The sequence below is a fragment of the Schistocerca gregaria genome, chromosome 4, assembly GCF_023897955.1.
Source record: "Schistocerca gregaria isolate iqSchGreg1 chromosome 4, iqSchGreg1.2, whole genome shotgun sequence".
NCBI lineage: Eukaryota > Metazoa > Arthropoda > Insecta > Orthoptera > Acrididae > Schistocerca > Schistocerca gregaria.
Window position 1 is genome coordinate 614506927 of NC_064923.1, and position 20104 is coordinate 614527030.

General features: G+C 41.5%; 1 protein-coding gene across 1 annotated transcript in view; it reads left to right on the plus strand.

Moving 5' to 3' along the window:
* Positions 1-20104, plus strand: part of LOC126267834 (centromere-associated protein E-like) — a 536568-nt gene that overhangs the window by 377616 nt on the left and 138848 nt on the right. Inside the window, exons 16-18 of the mRNA XM_049973138.1 lie at positions 3209-3268; positions 6821-6919; positions 7000-7110. Coding sequence (XP_049829095.1) covers positions 3209-3268; positions 6821-6919; positions 7000-7110 — 270 coding nt within the window. The remainder of the gene's footprint in view (positions 1-3208; positions 3269-6820; positions 6920-6999; positions 7111-20104) is intronic.

A 20104-nucleotide genomic window follows, 5' to 3' on the forward strand; every position in this document is an offset into this window, starting at 1 on the left:
GCTTCCGGCGTGTAGAGCACGCCTGACCTATTCAGAGGGACCCTACATTTCTCCACCCAATAGCGGAGGTCGAGAAATTTGCACCCTAGCTCTCTGCAGAATCATCTGAGCCTCTGGTTTAAGCCTTCCACTCGGCTCCAAACCAGAGGACCGCGATCGGTTCTGGGAACGATACTACAAATAGTTAGCTCTGATTCCACCCCGCAAGCGAGGCTTTCCGCCTTCACTAACTCCGCCAACCGCCTGTACGAACTGAGGATGACCTCTGAACCCAGACGGCAGGAGTCATTGGTGCCGACATGAGCAACAATTTGCAGTCGGGTGCACCCAGTGCTCTCTATCGCTGCTGGTAGGGCCTCCTCCACATATCGGATGAGACTCCCCGGCAAGCAGACAGAGTGAACACTGGCCTTCTTCCCTGACCTTTCCGCTATTTCCCTAAGGGACTCCATCACCTGCCTAATGTTGGAGGATGTTTGGACAAGTCTTGCATCTAGGTCTATTACAGGGATATGAGCTGTGAGGCAAGAGGCTGCGAGCAGGGACTAAGTAGGATGGACGGGGATATTGCGTAGGTTCAGTGGACGGCGGAAGGGGTAGTGGAGAGGATATTTATAATTTCAGGGCATGACGAGAGGTAGTTGAAACCTTCCAGAGAATGTAATTCAGTTGCTCCAGTCCTTGGTGTTACTGAGTCATGAGGTGAATGTTCCTCTGTGGCCAGACAGTGTGACTTTGAGAGGTGGTGGGCGACTGGAAAGATAAGGCATGGGAGATGCATTTCTGTACAAGGCTGGAAGGATACATATGGTCTGTTAAGGGCTCAGTGAGAGCCTTGTTATATTTCTAGAGTGAAAGCTCATCACTACGGATGTGATGGCAGTGGGTGGCTAAGTTGTATAGAAGAGATTTCTTGGTATGGAATGGGTAGCAGCTGTCAATGTGGAGGTGTTGCTGGTGGTAGGGGGGTTTGATTTAGACAGAGCCATCTTTGAGGTGGAGGTCAACATTAGGGAAGGTGATTTATTGGGTTGAGTAGGACCAGGTGAAGCAAATGGGGAGAAGCTGTTGAGGTTCTGGAGGAATGTGATAGGGAGGAAGATTGGCAGCTGGAGATGGATAATTTGGTGGTAAGGCCATTTGGGGGGATTCCAAGAGTCAAGTAAAAATTCAGGACCAGTATGTGGGTCTGGGTTCTGGCTAGGGATAAGGAAACTTTTCTGTATTGATGCAGATGGAAGGATTAAGTATCCATGGCAGTGAAAAAAAAATTAATAAAATTGTAAATAACATTGAATTATGCCCAAAAATTTTTGCAAAAATACACCCAAATACGTGGGAAAAGTCATGAAATGGATGCTCAGCAACAAGTTGGTCAAGTTGTTTCTTGGCCACAGTTTGTGAATGGCTATTCATGTGGACAGACAGCTTGTGGATTGCCATGCCCACTTATAGTGCAGCACAGTGGTTGCAGCTTAGTTTGTAGATCTCATCACTGGTTTCACAGGTAGCCCTGCCTTTGATGGGGTAGGTGACATTTGTGACTGGACTGGAGTAGATGGTGGTTGGATGGAACTAATGAAATTTTACTTTGGGAAATCACACCCTTTTGTACATTTTAGTAAAGGAAGTATTGTGTTATTAAATAGATCAGAATAATAAAATACATCTATCATGAAATTATTTAATATTGATAAAGTTTAATTTTGAGTGCCATTTTCCTTTTCTTCTTCTTCTTCTTCTTCTAAAATGGCTGACACAGATAATTGTCTATTTTAGTTGTTCTATTAATAATTTACTTTTATTTTTCTCTCCTCCTCTTCATCAGTGATCATATTTTGTATTGATATATCTGAGATTTGTAGTAGCTTTCAATAGGATATTGTGTAGTTTCTCATTTCACACTTTGAAATATATAGATTTTTTACTGTTTTGAGTCTTGAACTTGTTTGTTAATTTTTGGTGATATTTTTTCATTGTGTGTAGTTGACTCTAGGTATAATAATCTATAATATATTGAATATAGTATCATACTAAATTTTCTGTGATATTTTTATCATGATGTATAATTAACTCTGTGTGTGAGAGACTGAAATATTTAATCTTTCCTGCTTTGACACCTGTTTACTTGATACTTTTTTGTGGCACATTAAAGTGAATAAAGGATACCAGTAATATATACGAAATAATACAAGTGCTCATTTACCATTTGCTGAAACACTAAGAACACAGACAAAATTATCACACAAAATTATCAGACACAGTAATTAAACAGTTCTAGAAGTATTACATGCTGTACTAAAATTCTGAGTCAATGTGGCTACTCTTGGAAACAAATATAGATCATTGTTGATAGAAGTTATGTGTTTTATTAGTGTATACTTTTAACTAAATAACTTTTATCCATATAAATCTAGATTTTACTGTACTGAAGAAAACCATTAAATGTAAGATCTAACAATATTTTTAAAATTTTTTGTCTGTTGACCCTGTTTGTTTCACAAAGTAAGTTGATGGTGTGGTTAAGGCACTGTGCCTTTATTTTCCTGTGACAGGATTGAAATTCCCATCCATCCATTTTGATTTAGGCTTACTGATGTTTCCATAAATCATATAAAGTGAACACTGTGAAGATTCTTTTCCAAGACTGTTGTTTTTTTATTCATCTTTGTTAAATCCCATTTCATGCTCAGTATCTAATGACTTTGTCACTGATGTGTGAGCACTATGGATTCTGCCAAAAAAAATTGTTTGAGAAAGCTACAAAATTTGCAAAGGGACAAAATGACTGGCAGTATATGCCTTCAGGAGTGGAAATTCTAAATACTACCAATATACAAATATATTTAAAAAAGTTTTGCTAGTTTTTGGACAGGATGGAGAAGGCTAGAACAGAGGGCTGATTAGTCGGACCCCAGTATGAGAGGGATCCAATCTCATAACAATTGCTCTCTTTGTAATGTTACAGTTTTTACTCTAGATTCTTTTTGATTTGAGTCTGTCATATCCCCCACAGTCTCTGAATTGTTTGACAACATACAGACCATGTTGTTTTTAATTTTGAAGGAAACAATTCTTTATGGTAGCTGTAAGAGGAGAGACTACAAATGTGACATCATTTTCCAACAGTATGTACTACACAGAAGAGATTGTTTTTTAGTGTCCATAAATTCCATATCTGATGTTAATGGCACATCATTTTTTTCAGGAGGAGTTGAAGCAGGAAAATAAGAAACTAGAACAAACCATAGAAAAACTAGAAAGAAAGGTATATGTGTTTTTAATAGTGGGATATCATCTTTAATTTTTCTCAGTTCTTATAGCTGTTAACTGTAAACCTGTGTAAGGTTGTAAGTTACAGATTTCTCGTTCAGTCGAAATTTGTCCCTTTTACTAAAAAATAATTTTTTTAGAAAGAAATACCATCCTTGTTTCAGTACTTTTCTTCTTTTTCTGCATTAACTGTAGTTCTTCACAATGTCTCTCAGTATTTTTATGAGGTTGTCACTGATTGTAATACAAGGGGCTAGTTTGTATCTTGTGTTTACTTTTCACTTTTTTCAGTTCCCATACACACTAAAAGACACAAAAATAATTTTTCCATATAGACTACCTCCTTCTGTAGTGGCTGGAGTGAAGTTATGTTCTGGTACTTTGGTTCAAAGATATTCAGCAGTCTCTCACCTAACATAAACAAGAAATTGGGAATTATAACTGATTCAAAAGAACATTGAAAACATGCCTCATTAGGTATTTCTTCTACAAATAATATGATTACCTAAATTCAGATACTGAAAATTCCTGTTAGCTGCATAGCAAGTAACAATGTTCATTGTAAAGCAGCTTGACAAGTGCTAGTTTATTGTAATGAAGTCTCAGTTGCTACAAATATACGTAACAGTTTTCTTTGAAAAATAATAACTTTGTTGCCTTATAAGGCTATGCCGTGTCACTGCAAACACTATCCCCTATTTTGTGCTGTCCTCTTCAGTTCTTGAAAATGTTGACACTTTGTTACTTCCAATATATCTTTGACTATTTTCTTTCTTGGCTTTCCCTTGTTATTCTTTCCCATAAGTATTTCCTTCCAATACTTTTTGAAACTTACTCATCTGCATAAATATTCAAAATGTTTTGTTTTTCTGTGTTAGATTGTTGCTATGAAGTTTCTCTGCTCATTAATCTCTTTCAAATTATCTTCATTGATTTTTCTTCCTGTACATCAGGTTTTTATCAGTTTTCAGCAAAGCTGCATTTCAATCATTTCTAAGAACTTTCATATCTATATACAAACACAATCTGGATGAATTTCTTGACAAATTATTTTCTTCTGTTACATACTAAGTGACTTGTTCATGAGTAGCACATTCAAAGCATCTTTAGTGATGCTGTTCTGTTTGTGATTTTCGTGTAATTAAGGCATTTAATAATATATTTTATTACTTTCAATCTCGACACCTTCAAACTGCCATTTCATTATTATTGGTTGTAAAATATGTCATATGAATTGTTGCACATCATAAAGGTAAAAAAAGGTATACAAAAATTGGGAAAGGCAACCACTCACATATAGCTGATTGATGTGTGTTACATAAAATCATCTACCAGTCTTCTTCTGCTTTAAGAGGACACATGTACCTACACAACCACACAGATACCTTAACACACACACACACACACACACACACACACACACATACACACACACACACACACACACACACACAAACACACACACACACCAGGTCCTGTGGTTACACTGACTGTTTGTGGGCAATAGTTCATGCCAGCTACAGAGCACTTTCCCTGCATCTGTGGTGTGTGGAGAATGCAGTACCAAACAGTTCAGGAAAGAGATAGCAACAAGTATGAGAAAGAGAGTGCACAAGATTTCGACAAGGAGACTTGATACGCTAGACTGTAGAATTCTTGGGCCTTGGGTTACAGGGAAGGATTGTACTAAATCACCAGTTGAAATCATTTTACTTTTGACGTGGAGCATTTTCACCAACTGTATGTTGAAATTTACAGCAACTGCATTTTGTGAGTAACCAGTAATGGGTGTAGACAAAACTTTTGTTGCCTTCAAAGAGTAGAATGCTACAAAGTATTTATAACCTAACTAGTATACAATATTCTATAGGCTAAGAGATTTTTGGGATTAGTTAGCAGTAGGAGGTAGAGGGTGGGCTTCAAAGATCATTCAAATGGAAATGATTAGTGTGCTGTGGAAGCCTGACTGCAATACAGATGGAGAAGGATATATTGTTGGTTAGTTGGGTGACATTATACTACTTTGTGTGGTGTGGAGAGAACTTTGGCGGAGGGGGGTGGGGGGACGTATTTTGTTTTAGGGAATAGTGTGAGGTAGATGAAGCCCTACCATGATACTTGGTTGTGTTTTACAGTGCCTGGGTGGTGAAAGAAGTATTAGTCAGTTACTTGTCCACAGTTGTGATGATATTTGTAGGTTTCAAAGGAAGAGACAGGATGGAAAATCTGTTTCTGGATTAGCTGGTTGGATATTGTCTGTCTCTAGTGGTATTCACAATATTGTTGGTATGTTTTTCTTGGTTCTGCATTGCACTGCAGACGAACCCTCACTGGTACCAACGCTAAGTGGGAGGGATGAGGAATGGATGGCAACTCTTAATGGAAGAACTGTCAGTGGTTGGTGCATATGAATAAAGATTTTTGAATAGCCATCTGAGAAATTGTGAGTGGTTGGTGTGTACTTGCATTCATATGGTCATGGCAATGGTGGTGAAACCTTTGCTGCAGGAAGAAGGATAACATCAGTATAGTTTTAATATGATGAATACATGTTCGTTTCAAGGCCATGATGTTGAACTCACTATGAAGGAATTCGGGTAAGGAATTTGAAATCAGATTGGAGGGGAGAAATTCCTAGAAGGTTGCAAGGAGTGGGTGGGTGGAAAGGGATATAGCATCATGGTTGGTGGGAGGTTAGAACAGGTTAGAACTGTTTTTGGATAAGATTATACATGTATCTTTATCTGTCTGAAGGCAATAAGGTGGACTGCATATAAACACTTCCATTGAAAGAAACGGGCAAAGGCCGTTAGGTCATTTACTGGTCTATCATTCTTGTACCTGGGTGGGTTCTGAAGCTGAAGCACGTTGACAAGAATGAGGCTTCTGCGTGAGTCAGTTTTATTTTGGTACTGGTTAACAACAGTACTGGGAGTCTAGATATGGTGTTCAGAAACAGTGGATGTTATGGAGGTTGAAAGAAGTTATGTGGTATATGGAGGGCAGAGTGGGTGTGCAAGGGCGCTGTAAGGGAACTCGATGTAAATGAGGGGATCTTTGTTGCATAAACATTTGCTCAGGCAGATAAAAGAAATAAGTATCTGACATTGTCTTCTCTGATGCTGGTGGACAGCAGAGATAGTTAATTGTTCTGAGTTTGGTTGGTATCATTATGTAGGTTCTGCATGAGCAATCACCTATCAACAGTCACTGTCATTGTGGTACAGATGGTAGTATGTGAGTGTCTATTTGTTTGTATGTATTATATTGTTTATTTATGCTTAAAAGTGACCTGTTTCTATGCACCAAATAGCAGTCTTTTAGCAAAGCTGATTAGTTAGTACAAATATGTGAAGTATGAAATTACAATTAAACCAGTACTGCTGTTAGCATGATTAATTTATTCTTGGCTCATAGTCTGATGTCTCCCTATTTAATAAGCACATAATTTTTGTCATTCATACCATAGTTTAACAGTTTTCCTATTCCTCCATAGTAACTATGAGAGTATGTGAAACATTTTTCAATCTGGTACTTATTGCTCTAGGTCTCTGAAATACAAAACTCGCTTGATGAAACTGAAGAAAAATACGAAAAGGTTGAAGAAAATAACAGGAAGTTTCAGTATGAAGTTAGTCTTATGTCGGTAAGCACTGATTCTCTCTATGCTTTTTTCTGATTTAAAGAACTGCTCATTGATAATAATTAATTAATTGTTCATTACAGCAACTGAAGGAAATATCAGACCAGAACAATGTAGTATTGGCAGCTGAGATTAAGAATTTAAATGCAGAGATTAACAAACTTCAGAACCAATTACAGAGAAAAGATTCAGAGGTCAGTGAAGTGTCTGCCTTAGAATATTTGCTTAATTCACTTAAAGTTTTATCCAACATTAACTAAAAAATTATATTTTATGTCTTATCTAAAATATACATTCTAAGAGGAATTATCTGAATGGGATGGATATTAGTAGATGTCATGTAAATGTAGACACAAACAAATGATTACAATTTCAGAAGAATTGCATGATTATTCAAGAGAAAGAGCTTCACAAACTGAGCAGGTCAGTAACCAGTTGCTCAACCTCTGGTCCTCATGGAAGCAGTTATTTGGCTATGCTTTGATTGACAGAAATGTTGGATGTCCTCCTGAGGGATATCGTGCCAAATTCTTTGCAAATTGGTGCATTAGGTCATCAAAATCCTTACTATCATGCTGCAAATGTTCTTGATTAGGGAGAGAAACAGAAACCTTGTTGGCCAAAGTAGAGTTTGGCAAGTATGAAGACAAACAGTAGAAAATCTCACTGTGTGTTTGCAGGCAGTATCTTGCCGATGATGTAGATGTAGAGATGGTTATGCAGATGGATGACTGTGTGTGGGGTACACACACAAGTTTTCTAGTTTGAGTGGCCCTCCATCCAGTACAGGTAATGGTAGCTTAGGAAAATCAGAAGTATCAGTGTAAGTTTCAAAGAAATTCCTTCCAAAAGTGGGAGTATTAAAATCATAACGACTAACTACTGAAGCATTTGCAGCAAAGTGCCAGAGCTTGAAGTGCTCCTAAAAAGCACTGAAGCCCACATAATTCTATGCAAATAAAGCTGGTTGAAATCTGAAGTTGGCAGTAGTGAGATCTTTGGTGAAAATGTGTTCATTTACTCAAAGGATGTGGAAGTGGGAAATGGACGTGGTGTAATTGTTGCAGTAGACAAGGAACTCAAACCACTGAGATAGAAAGCTGCATGTGAGATTGTTTGGGCATGATTCAGTGTCAAGGATGGGCAGAAAATTATAGTAGGATACTTCTATTGACCACCAGACTCACCTCCTGATGTAACCAAAACTTTTAGAGAAAACCTCTGTTCACTCATTTATAAGTTCTCTAATCATTCTGTAGTCACTGGAGGAAACTTTATGCCACTACACAGTCACTTGGGATAGTTATTGTTTTGTTAGTGGTGGGCATGACAAGACATCCTATGAAACACTATTAAATACCTTCTCTGCAAACCACCTAGAACAGGTAGTTCAGAACCCCACTCATGATGAAAATATAATAAGTCTAATGACAACAAACAGATATGACCTATCTGAGGATTTATACATTGAAACTGGTATCAGTGATCTTGAGGCAGTTATAGGAACAATGAATACCAAAGTACAAAGTGCAACCAAAAGAAGTAGAAAGATTTATATGTTTAGAAAACCAGACAAAAAGCAGTAGTGCTGTATCACAATAATGATCTTGAAACTTTAAGCTCAAGACATTGGCATGTAGTAGAACTAGGGCTCAAGTTTGAAAGAATGGTTGACCATGCACTGAAAAGATATGAATCCAGTAGAACAGTTCATAATGGGGGACCCTCCAGGGTACATAGCCTATGTAAAAAAACTTCTAGAGAAACAGAGACTCCTGCATAATAAGTACAAAACAAAGCATAGAGAGATGCTGAATGAAATGCATTTGGCAATCAACATAGAAATGAACGAAGTCTTCTACGAGTACTGTAACAGAATACTGTCAAAAGATCTTTCACAAAACTCAAAGAAATTCTGGTTGTATGTAAATGCTGTTGGTGGAACCAAAGTTACTGTCCATTCACTGATGGAAAAAACAGGAGCTGAAATTGATATTAGCAAAGCAAAAGCAGAAATGCTTAGCTCTGTTCTCAAGTGTTTCTTTTCAAAGGAAAATCCAGGAGTATTGCCCTTATTTTATCCCTATACTACTGAAAAGGTGAGTAAAGCAGATATTAGCATCAGTGGCATTGAGAAACAGCTGAAGTGGTTAAAACTGAACTAAGTCCCAGGGGAATCTCTATCAGACTATATGTCAGATTACAACTGAATTATCCTCTCTTTTAACTATAATCTGTGCTACCCATACCTGATAGCTGGAAGAAAGGGAAGAAATCACAGGTCAAACCTTTCTGCAAAAAGCGTAGCAGAAGTGATCCACAAAGCTACTGACCAGTATTGCTGACATCCATTTGTTGTAGAACAATACAGCATGCCCTGAGCTCAATCATAATAGGGCATCTCAAACAGAGAACCCTCCTCCAAGTGAACCAGCATGGATTTTGAAGATATAGACCGTGTCAAACCCAACTTGCACTTCTCTCACATGACATCCTGAAAGCCATCAACCTACGAAATGCAGTATTTTGCTGTTTATGAAAAGGATTTGACTCAGTAACAAACCTACAGTTTTTATCAAAAATATGATATTATCGCCTACATGAAGAAGTTTATGACTAGATTGAGGAATTCTTGGTAGGGAGGACACAGCATGGTATCTTGGATGGAGAGTAATCAACAGGTGTACCCCGGGGAAGTGTGTTGGTCCCTTGCTGTTCATATTACAAACACGATGTCCAAAGAGGAATAGGTATTATTCAGGGATACGACAGGAACTATCATTCAAAGCAAGAATATCTGTTTGATATGGACTCTACAAAGCATAAATTAAGAGCTATGAGCACTTCTTCATCTTGGCTATCATGAACCAAATCTCTTCTACTGCAAGCTCTTTGCTTTCCATATATTGGTATAGGATAGTTTGGACCAAAACAAGAAACAATGGTCTAGTGAGCATGGACATTAAAATGCCTACGTTAAGAGCTATGAACACCTGTTCACTAGAAGAGATGAGTTTTACAGTAGTGAGTTTGAACAAGTGCTCAGAGCTCTTAAGATATGTGCTTTGGAACCCACCATTACTGGACATTATTTTCTTGTTTTAGTTCATAATATCACATCTCAAAGTATGAAAAGCAAAGACATTGCAGTAGAAGAGATTTATTTCATAGTATTGAAAATGACGAAGTGCTCATAGTTCTTAGGTATCAATTTTAGAGCTCGTGTTTACTAGACTTTTTGCTTTGAATCATCATTTCTCTCATACTCCTGAGTGTTGACCATTCCTCCTGGGACTCCCTATAGTAATAACCTTGCAGACAATATTAATAGTAACCTCAAACTTTTCACAGATGGTGCTGTGGTCTGTACTGAAGTACAGTGTGGACAAAGTTGCACAACTGTTCAGTAAGACCCTGATAAGATTTCAAAGTGGTGCAAAGACTGCCAACTTGCTTCACACACACACACACACACACACACACACACACACACACACACACACACACACACATATATATTCAAGTAAATGTAACATTCACACATGTGACCACCATCTCTGGCTTACTGGTGTTTTTATTACCTGTCTGCAACTCATCATTTCCACCATATGGTGAGTAACAATATATTCTTTTCATAATATTGTCATTATTCCGCCCATAGTATTGGACAAACATGAACACAGTGAGTCATCATTGAAACTGGTCAACTCATACAAATACCTGGGTGTAACAAATAGTAGAGACATGAAATAGAATGATCACAAAGGCTCAGTCATGAGTAAAGCAGGTAGCAGTCTTTGGGTTTTTGGTAGAATACTAGGGAAATGCAATTTGTCTACAAAGGAGACTGCTTACAAATTACTCATGTCATCCATTCTGGTATACTGCTTAAGTGTGTGGGACACATACCCAGACTAAAGGGGGATACTGAATGTGTACAGAGAAGGGCAGCATGAATGGTCACATGTTTGTTTGAACCATGGGAGAGTGTCATAGAGATGTTTAAAGAACTGAACTGCTAGGCTCTTGGAAACTGACTGAAACTATCCTGAGAAAGTCTACTCAGAAAGTTTCAAGAACCATCTTTAAGTGATCACTCGAGGAATATACTACAATGCAGTACATATTGCTCACTTAGGGATATTGAGGATAAGATTAGATTAATTACAGCAAGCACAGAGATATTTAAATAATTGTTCTTCCCATGCTCTGTATGTGAATGGCACACAGGAAGTTCCAGTAACAGGTATGGAAACAGGAATGGAAACCAGTAAAGGGAAATCACAAAATGTTTTACTATTGAAAGAATGGAAGTTCAGTGACACAATGTATTAGGTGATACCTGAAGTATAGCATAGCAGTTGGAACTACAATTACAATAGAAATGAGATAAAAATTGCAGAATACTGTGATGCAGTAGTTGTTTTTCAAAGTTCATTGACATTTAAAAAATAATTTTCAAATGGGAATAAAAAATAAAAAGGGAAGAAATGAAGCTAGTAAATGGAAAGGAGACAATTAATGAAAAAGAAGAGGAATGTAAAATAAATTATTGCAGGCTGAAAAAGAGACATAGAAAATGCAGGACTTAAGTAGATAGAAACAGTACAGGAACTAGCAGTCAATCACACTGAAGATTGTGGCACCCCATAACGTATGGATGAAATCATGTATGTTAGGCATGGGGCATGAGAAGACTCTCAATCAACATTGTTTATGGTAGATTCTCGTTATGTTCCTACTACATGAAACAGACTCCAGATGACATGCAACTTAACTACTCGTGACATGTGTTTAATTGCCATAAATGTTGCTGTAGACACATTGTAAAGAGAAAAAGTGTTATAACCTTTAATCACAATAATTGCGTGGATTTTCACACTCTCTCTTAGAAACAATAGCTGATCACATGATTACAACTCAGTCTCTCGTATTCGACTGCTGTGCCGTGACATGCGGCCGGTGCCGTTCGTAGCTAGGTGGCGCTCCCGCGCTCATCTGATTTGCGGAGCGCCTCTATCGCCGTTTGTGTGTACTGTCGTGGCGGCACTGTTAAATGTCGTGGCACTATCACAACACTTTTCCCCCCTTGAAAAAAATAAACACTCACTTCCTTGGAGACATGGACAGCGCAGAGACATCCATGGCCTCTTGTGAGGCCCCGAGGAGATCCCGCGCAGAGACACGGGAGTATGGTCGAAAATGTCCAGGACGGAAGCTCGTGCGAGGAACGTGCCTCCTGGATGAGATGATGGGTGAAAACTCCGGAGCAGCATCCATAGGTGTCATTGACCTGGGAGTGTGCTCCAGCGAGATGGGTCCCGGAGAAGGCGGCGTCGCGACTGGGGCCGGTTCCGGAGTACTTGGAAGCGGCAGCGACGGCGGCTGCATCAACACGGACGGTAGATCGGCAGCAGCGACAGGACTGGCGTCTCGAGCTGGTGGAGGCGAAGGATGGGGCGGTGGCACAGGCGTGGCCACCACTCGTGGGCGCATCTGGTCGTAATGGCGAACAACCGTGCCGTCGCCCGTACGGATTTCACAAAGCCGGCGGCCACGAAGAGCCTTGACCACCCCTGGAATCCATTTAGGGCGAGATCCATACCCTCGTGCCCACACGTCGGCGCCCACCGAGTATTTTCCCGCACTAGGGGACACAGTACAAGGCCTGACAGGGTGAAGCAGGTGCAGTAGAGTGCGCGGTTGGCGGCCATGCAAGAGTTCAGCAGGGCTGCGATCACCCAGAGGCGTGAAGCGATAAGAACTCAGAAATTGCAGCAGGGCGTCATCTGTGGAAAAATCACTAAGGAATTTTTTCATCTGGCATTTGAAAGTGCGGACAAGGCGCTCGACCTCCCCATTCGATTGCGGATGGAAGGGAGGTGCGGTAACATGATGAATCCCTTGTCCAGTACAAAAATCACGGAAGGCCTGCGAAGAGAACTGAGGGCCATTGTCCGTGACGATCGTGGATGGAAGACCTTCTAGCGCAAAGATTTTGGACAAAGCCAGCGTCGTCGCCGCAGTGGTGGGCGACGGACATCTAACAACAAATGGAAACTTCGAGAAGGCGTCAATCAACAGTAGCCAATAAGTACCGAGGAAGGGGCCAGCAAAGTCGGCGTGCACCCGTTCCCATGGCTGAGCTGGATCAGGCCACGGAGAGGGCATTGTACGAGGTGCCGCCAGTTGTTGAGCACACTGGCCACATGCAGCAACCATATGGGCGATGTCCGAATCAATGCCGGGCCAATAAACGTGCCTGCGGGCCAGGGACTTAGTCCGAGAAATACCCCAATGGCCTCCGTGCAACAGTTTGAGAACATCTTTGCGAAGAGAGGCTGGCACCACGACCCGTGGAGATGCGCCATCCGTGGCCAGAAGAACAACACCATCACGAACAGACAGACGAAGGCGCAAGGCATGGTAGTTGCGAAGGGGATCCGATGCCCGGCCCCCGGTCCTGTCTGGCCAACCTCGTTGAACAAAACCGATCACCCGACGCAGGACCGGGTCCCGCGCAGTAGCTGACGCGACCTGCGAACCTGTAAGTGGAAAGCCCTCGACTGCACGACGTTCTTCCTCATCAATGTGGAAACAGAGGAGTTCATCGCGATCGAAAACAGGGTCGGGGCCCATCGGCAATCGCGACAATGCATCCGCGTTTGCGTGCTGGGCCGTGGGGCGATAGTGAATCTCATAATGAAAACGAGACAAGTATAAGGCCCAACGTTGCAGGCGGTGAGCTGCCTTATCCGGAAGTGACGCCAAGGGGCTGAACAGAGAGACCAGCGGTTTGTGGTCGGTGATGAGGTGAAACTTAGAACCATACAAAAAAACGCTGAACTTTTTTAGAGCATAAATGATAGCGAGCGCCTCCTTTTCGATTTGAGAGTAACGCCGTTGCGCCTCGTTGAGGGTCTTGGAAGCATAGGCAATGGGTCGTTCCGACCCATCCTCATACCGATGGGCGAGAACAGCCCCTAGGCCATACTGTGACGCGTCAGTCGCCAGAACCAAGTGCTGACCCGGACGGAATGTGGCAAGACAAGGCGCCGACTGCAAATGAGCCTTCAGGCGGACAAAAGCCTGCTCACACCCGTCGGACCAACAGAAGGGGACGTTTTTGCGTAACAGCTGATGCAGAGGATAAGCTACCGCTGCTGCGGATGGAATGAATTTGTGATAATAAGCAATCTTGCCTAGAAACGCCTGAAGTTCTTTGACCGTAGACGGCCGGGGTAGAGCGTTAATGGCCGCAACGTGCTCACGGAGAGGGCGTATGCCCTCACGGGACAACTGGAAACCAAGATACTCAATGGAGGGTTGGAAGAACTGTGACTTGTCCAGATTGCACCTCAACCCAGCCGAATGCAAAACCCGAAACAGTGAACGTAAATTACGAAGGTGCTCCGCAGTGGAAGCTCCCGTGACAACAATGTCATCCAGATAGTTTATGCAGCCGGGAACGGAAGCCGTGAGCTGTTCCAAAAACCGCTGAAAAATGGCCGGTGCGCTAGCGACGCCAAATGGTAATCGCTGGTACTGATACAACCCACAAGGAGTGTTGATAACGAGAAATTCCTTGGAAGGAGCGTCCAACGGCAACTGATGGTACGCCTCCGATAGGTCAAGTTTGGAAAAGAACTGGCCCCCAGCGAGCTTGGTAAACAACTCCTCAGGACGAGGAAGAGGATAAGTGTCAATGACGCTCTGAGCGTTGACAGTGGCTTTAAAGTCACCACACAATCGCAGACTCCCGTTTGGTTTAGAAACCACCACGATCGGCGATGCCCATTCGCTGGAGGTAACCGGAAGGAGAATCCCTGAAGCTGTTAACCTGTCTAGCTCAGCCTTGACAGGTGCACGCAACGCCACTGGAATAGGGCGTGCCCGGAAAAACTTAGGGCGAGCCGTAGGTTTAAGAGTAATGTGGGCTGCAAAATCCTTGGCACAACCCAGACCAGCAGAGAACACGGACGAAAATTCACAACACAATCCATCAAGCTGTTGATACGGAATGTCCTCAGATATGAGGTGCACATCATCATCAATGGAGAACCCAAACAACTGGAAAGCATCATAACCGAACAGGTTTTCAGTGCCCGCATGATCCACCACATAAAACGTGAGGGGCCGAACAACAGACTTGTAGGCAGTGGAAGCATCAAACTGGCCCATGATAGGAATTTTCTGCTGATTATAAGTCCTCAGATTGCGCGTAACTGGAGACAAAGGAGGGGAGCCCAACGCCAAATACGTGCGAGAATTAATGAGAGTTACTGCAGAGCCAGTGTCCACTTGCATGCGGATGTCTTTATTCAGAACACGAACAGTAACAAACAACTTATTTGTTTGAGAAAGCACACAGTGAACATCCATGTCCGACGCCTCGTCCTCGTCGACAGGAACTTTATGGGACTGACACACAGAAGCAATGTGGCCTTTTTTCCTACATGAATTACACGTGGCCCAACGTTTTGGACACGCTGCCCTGTCGTGCTGTACGAAACAACGGGGGCAAGAAGGAAGCGCGGAACGAACCGGCTTCTGTGGTTGCTGGTTTCGCTGCGAGCGTTGCGGCCCAACGCGACGTTGTTTACGCGAGTGAACCGCCGCCACCTCTTCGTTCTCCTGTGCAACAGGCAAATTGTCCTTGTCGAGAGTTGACTGTACAGCGCCTACATCACACCACGCGTCTATTTGCGCGCCAGCAGCGTGAGACACTTCAAAGGATTGAGCGATGCTTAGAACTTCCGACAACGACGGGTTTGGCAGTTGTAGGGCACGTTGCCGAACTTCTTTATCAGGAGCAAGCCGTAGAATAGCATCCCTAACCATTGAATCCGCATAAGACTCGTGATGAGTGTCCGTGACAAACTGACATTTCCTACTCAGGCCATGTAGTTCCGCCGCCCAAGCCCGGTAAGATTGATGGGGCTGTTTACGACACCGGTAGAACGCCACGCGGGCGGCAACGACGTGGGTGTTTGTTCGATAATAGGCAGACAATAAGTCACACATTTCTTGGAAGGACAGGGAGGCTGGTTCCCGCAGAGGGGCTAACTGAGATAGCAGCTGATAGACCCGAGGGGAAATCCAAGATAGAAATAACGACTTACACATAGGAGCGTCGACAACGCCGAAAGCCAAGAAGTGTTGCCGCAAACGCTTCTCATAATTCTCCCAGTCTTCAGCGGCGTCGTCGTAAGGAGGGAATGGAGGCGGAGAAGAGGAAGACAGACGATGAGTAAGCGACGTCGACAACGCCTGAATCGCTGCCGTCAGCTGTGTTTGTTGTTCAATGAGCGCTTGCATAAGCTGTTCCATGTTTGCCCCGTCACGAACACGCAAATCCACAACGCGGTGAAAATATCCCGACCTCGTCGCCAAAAAGTGTTATAACCTTTAATCACAATAATTGCGTGGATTTTCACACTCTCTCTTAGAAACAATAGCTGATCACATGATTACAACTCAGTCTCTCGTATTCGACTGCTGTGCCGTGACATGCGGCCGGTGCCGTTCGTAGCTAGGTGGCGCTCCCGCGCTCATCTGATTTGCGGAGCGCCTCTATCGCCGTTTGTGTGTACTGTCGTGGCGGCACTGTTAAATGTCGTGGCACTATCACAACAAAAACCTATATCATTATGATGTCACTCACTGGACTGGTACTGCATATACTTTGAATCATTCATTCATATCACTTATATAATATTTCTTACAACTAAATTTTATTTGCTTGAGGGGCAGCCTATTAAATGTGCATGGTACCATGCCACTCTCAAAGCTTATAATTTCTTTTTTCACTCTGTGTTGATGCACAGGTCACTGGGGAAAAAAAAAATCGTAAAACCAACTGTGTAGTAGCTCAGTGGTCACTGATCCAGTCATTCTTTTATGTCAGTATGCAGCTGTTTAATTCGCCAATCCTGCCCCGTACAGCACCAGCCTAACTTACCTTAACGCTATAAAGAGAAGTATCTACAAAATTCTATAAAGCACAAGATGCTCCTCATCTCTGTATCCTGCTTTCATCGTAGCTGTCATCGTTCACATCCTTGAATCAATCTTACACGTCCCGTAGTTCCGTTCTGTAAACACCTCCACAAATCTGTATATAGTAGGTTAATATCATTATTTTATGTAGATATTACTCATAGTTTCTCGTACATAGTTCAACACTGCATGTGTATTAGATGTAGTCCACCTTAACTTTATAGTTATAATATTGTTATTCCTTCTTTCTTCCTATATGTATATAATTCTAATGTGTGTGGGCGAATTGCATTTAATTGCGTTAGCTGGTGACCATTTATCATGTCAGTTGTCTAATAATTAAACCTCCTGTGGCCATGTTTACATGCACATGCATGTAAGTCATTGCTTTCACCTCATCTGCTGATGTAGCTCACTCCTTGTGTCAAGCAAAGCAATTTATCATTTAAAACCTCTCTCAATTTCACTTACCTGCTACTTTACATATCAAAATACAAGTAAAATCTCTTATATCTAAACATGTTACCTTAACACTAGTACTCAAAAGAAAACAGAAATTAAAATATTATTATATACACTATGTACAGTCATTTTGAGTTAAAATACTTCTGTCAAAAATGTTTATTCCACAAATGCCATTAAGTCCTTATGGGGGTAGAGACCTTTGTCTCGACCAGTCCTCTTGGAGATCAATCTTTAAGCCCCAGGATATGGGATTTTGGAAATTGCCACTTCTTGTTTAACTTTCCTGTTTTTGTTGACTTAGGATGGGTTCACAACAGAACTCGTTGGCTTTCACTAAAATGTGTAACATGCTTCAGTTTCTAATCATAGATTTTCTTCCTATATTCAGCCCTGTTCTCCAGTGTAATTACTACTTGTTTAATTTTCTCCTCTGCCATTTCCTCCACTGGTATCTTTAGTTGGGGTGACTCCCATTCATACTTTTGTCTGGAGTAAAACATTAATTCATTTGGTGTGAAACCAGTGGAAGAAGCTGTAAGATTGTTAATGACCTGTGTGAAAAGTGTGACGTATTCTACCCATTTTGTGTGTATGTTCTTATGAGCTGATAAATTTCTTGAATACTCTTTCTACAGGTGATGCCTGGGGGTGGAATCTTGATACTAAGATGTGTTTTATACCTGTGGTGTCATAAAGTGCTTCAATTTCTGTCCTATAAAATGTGAGGCAGTTTCAGAAGTATCACTCGTGGCTTTCCTATCCTCCTCAAGTAAACTTCTTCAGTTCTTTTCGTGTTGGTGGTCACTGTTGCACTATATACTGCATACATCTTAATATACTTTGTAAAAATGTCATATAGTGCTACTTCGGAACTTACTTCACCCTTGCCTCTTGGATAGGGGTCACCCACATCCAGACACTAGGTTTCTTAGTTAAAATTTGGTGAAGCTCGATATGTTTGGAAGAGTTAGAATATTTTGCCTTCTCACAAACTATTTGTTTTTGTAGTAAATGAGGTACTTGTTGTCTCAAATTTGGAAAGTAGCAGTGTTTACCTGTCTTCTCGGTATATTTACTTACCACATAGTGTCTACACACACACACACACACACACACACACACACACACACACACACAGAAATGCATCTTGCACACACATGTGCAGTCTCAGAGAACTCAAACTACACTGCCAAGTAATTTTGCAGATTAACTGATAACTGTGGTGCCAGAGTGATGTGAATATTCTGACAGGTCAACTATTTGGTAACATTTTGTGATTATTTGGATTGAAATTCACACCATTTATGGAGTCATATCGCCTTAATGTCCAAAATATGTACATTAATTCTAGCAAAAACTCAAGATGTGCAGTAGCATAGATTTACTAATCATTACATACATCTGGTACTGCGACGGCTGAAAGCAAGGGGAAACTACAGCCGTAATTTTTCCCGAGGGCATGCAGCATCACTGTATGATTAAATGATGATGGCGTCCTCTTGGGTAAAATATTCCAGAGGTAGAATAATCCCCCATTCGGATCTCTGGGTTGGGACTACTCAAGAGGACGTTGTTATCAGAAGAAATAAAACTGGCGTTCTAGGGATCGGAGCATGGAATGTCAGATCCCTTAATCGGGTAGGTCGATTAGAAAATTTAAAAAGGGAAATGGATAGGTTAAAGTTAGATATAGTGGGAATTAGTGAAGTTCAGTGGCAGGAGGAACAAGACTTTTGGTCAGGTGAATACAGGGTTATAAATACAAAATCAAATAGGGGTAATGCAGGAGTAGGTTTAATAATGAATAAAAAATAAGAGTACAGGTAAGCTACTACAAACAGCACAGTGAATGCATTATTGTGGCCAAGATATACACGATGCCCACACCCACTACAGCAGTACAAGTTTATATGCCAACTAGCTCTGCAGATGATGCAGAAATTGATGAAATGTATGATGAGATAAAAGAAATTACTCAGGTAGTGAAGGGAGATGAAAATTTAATAGTCATGGGTGACTGGAATTCAAGAGTAGGAAAAGGGAGAGAAGGGAACATAGTAGGTGAATATGGATTGGGGCTAAGAAATGAAAGAGGAAGCCGCCTGGTAGAATTTTGTGCAGAGCATAACTTAATCATAGCTAACACTTGATTTAAGAACAATGAAAGAAGGTTGTATACATGGAAGAACCCTGGAGATAAAAAAAGTTATCAGATAGATTATATAATGGTAAGACAGAGATTTACGAACCAGGTTTTAAATTGTAAGACATTTCCAGGGGCAGATGTGGACTCTGACCACAATCTATTGGTTATAAACTCCGGATTAAAACTGAAGAGCCGGCCGCGGTGGCCGTGCTGTTCTAGGCGCTGTAGTCCGGAACCGCGGGACTGCTACGGTCGCAGGTTCGAATCCTGCCTCGGGCATGGATGTGTGTGATGTCCTTAGATTAGTTAGGTTTAAGTAGTTCTAAGTTCTAGGAGACTGATGACCTAAGATGTTAAGTCCCATAGTGCTCAGAGCCAAAACTGAAGAAACTGCAAAAAGGTGGGAATTTAAGGAGATTGGACCTGGATAAACTGAAAGAACCAGAGGTTGCACAGAGTTTTAGGGAGAGCATAAGGGAACAATTGACAGGAATGGGGGAAAGAAATCCAGGAGAAGAAGAATGGGTAGCTTTGAGGGATGAAATAGTGAAGGCATCAGAGGATCAAATAGGTAAAAA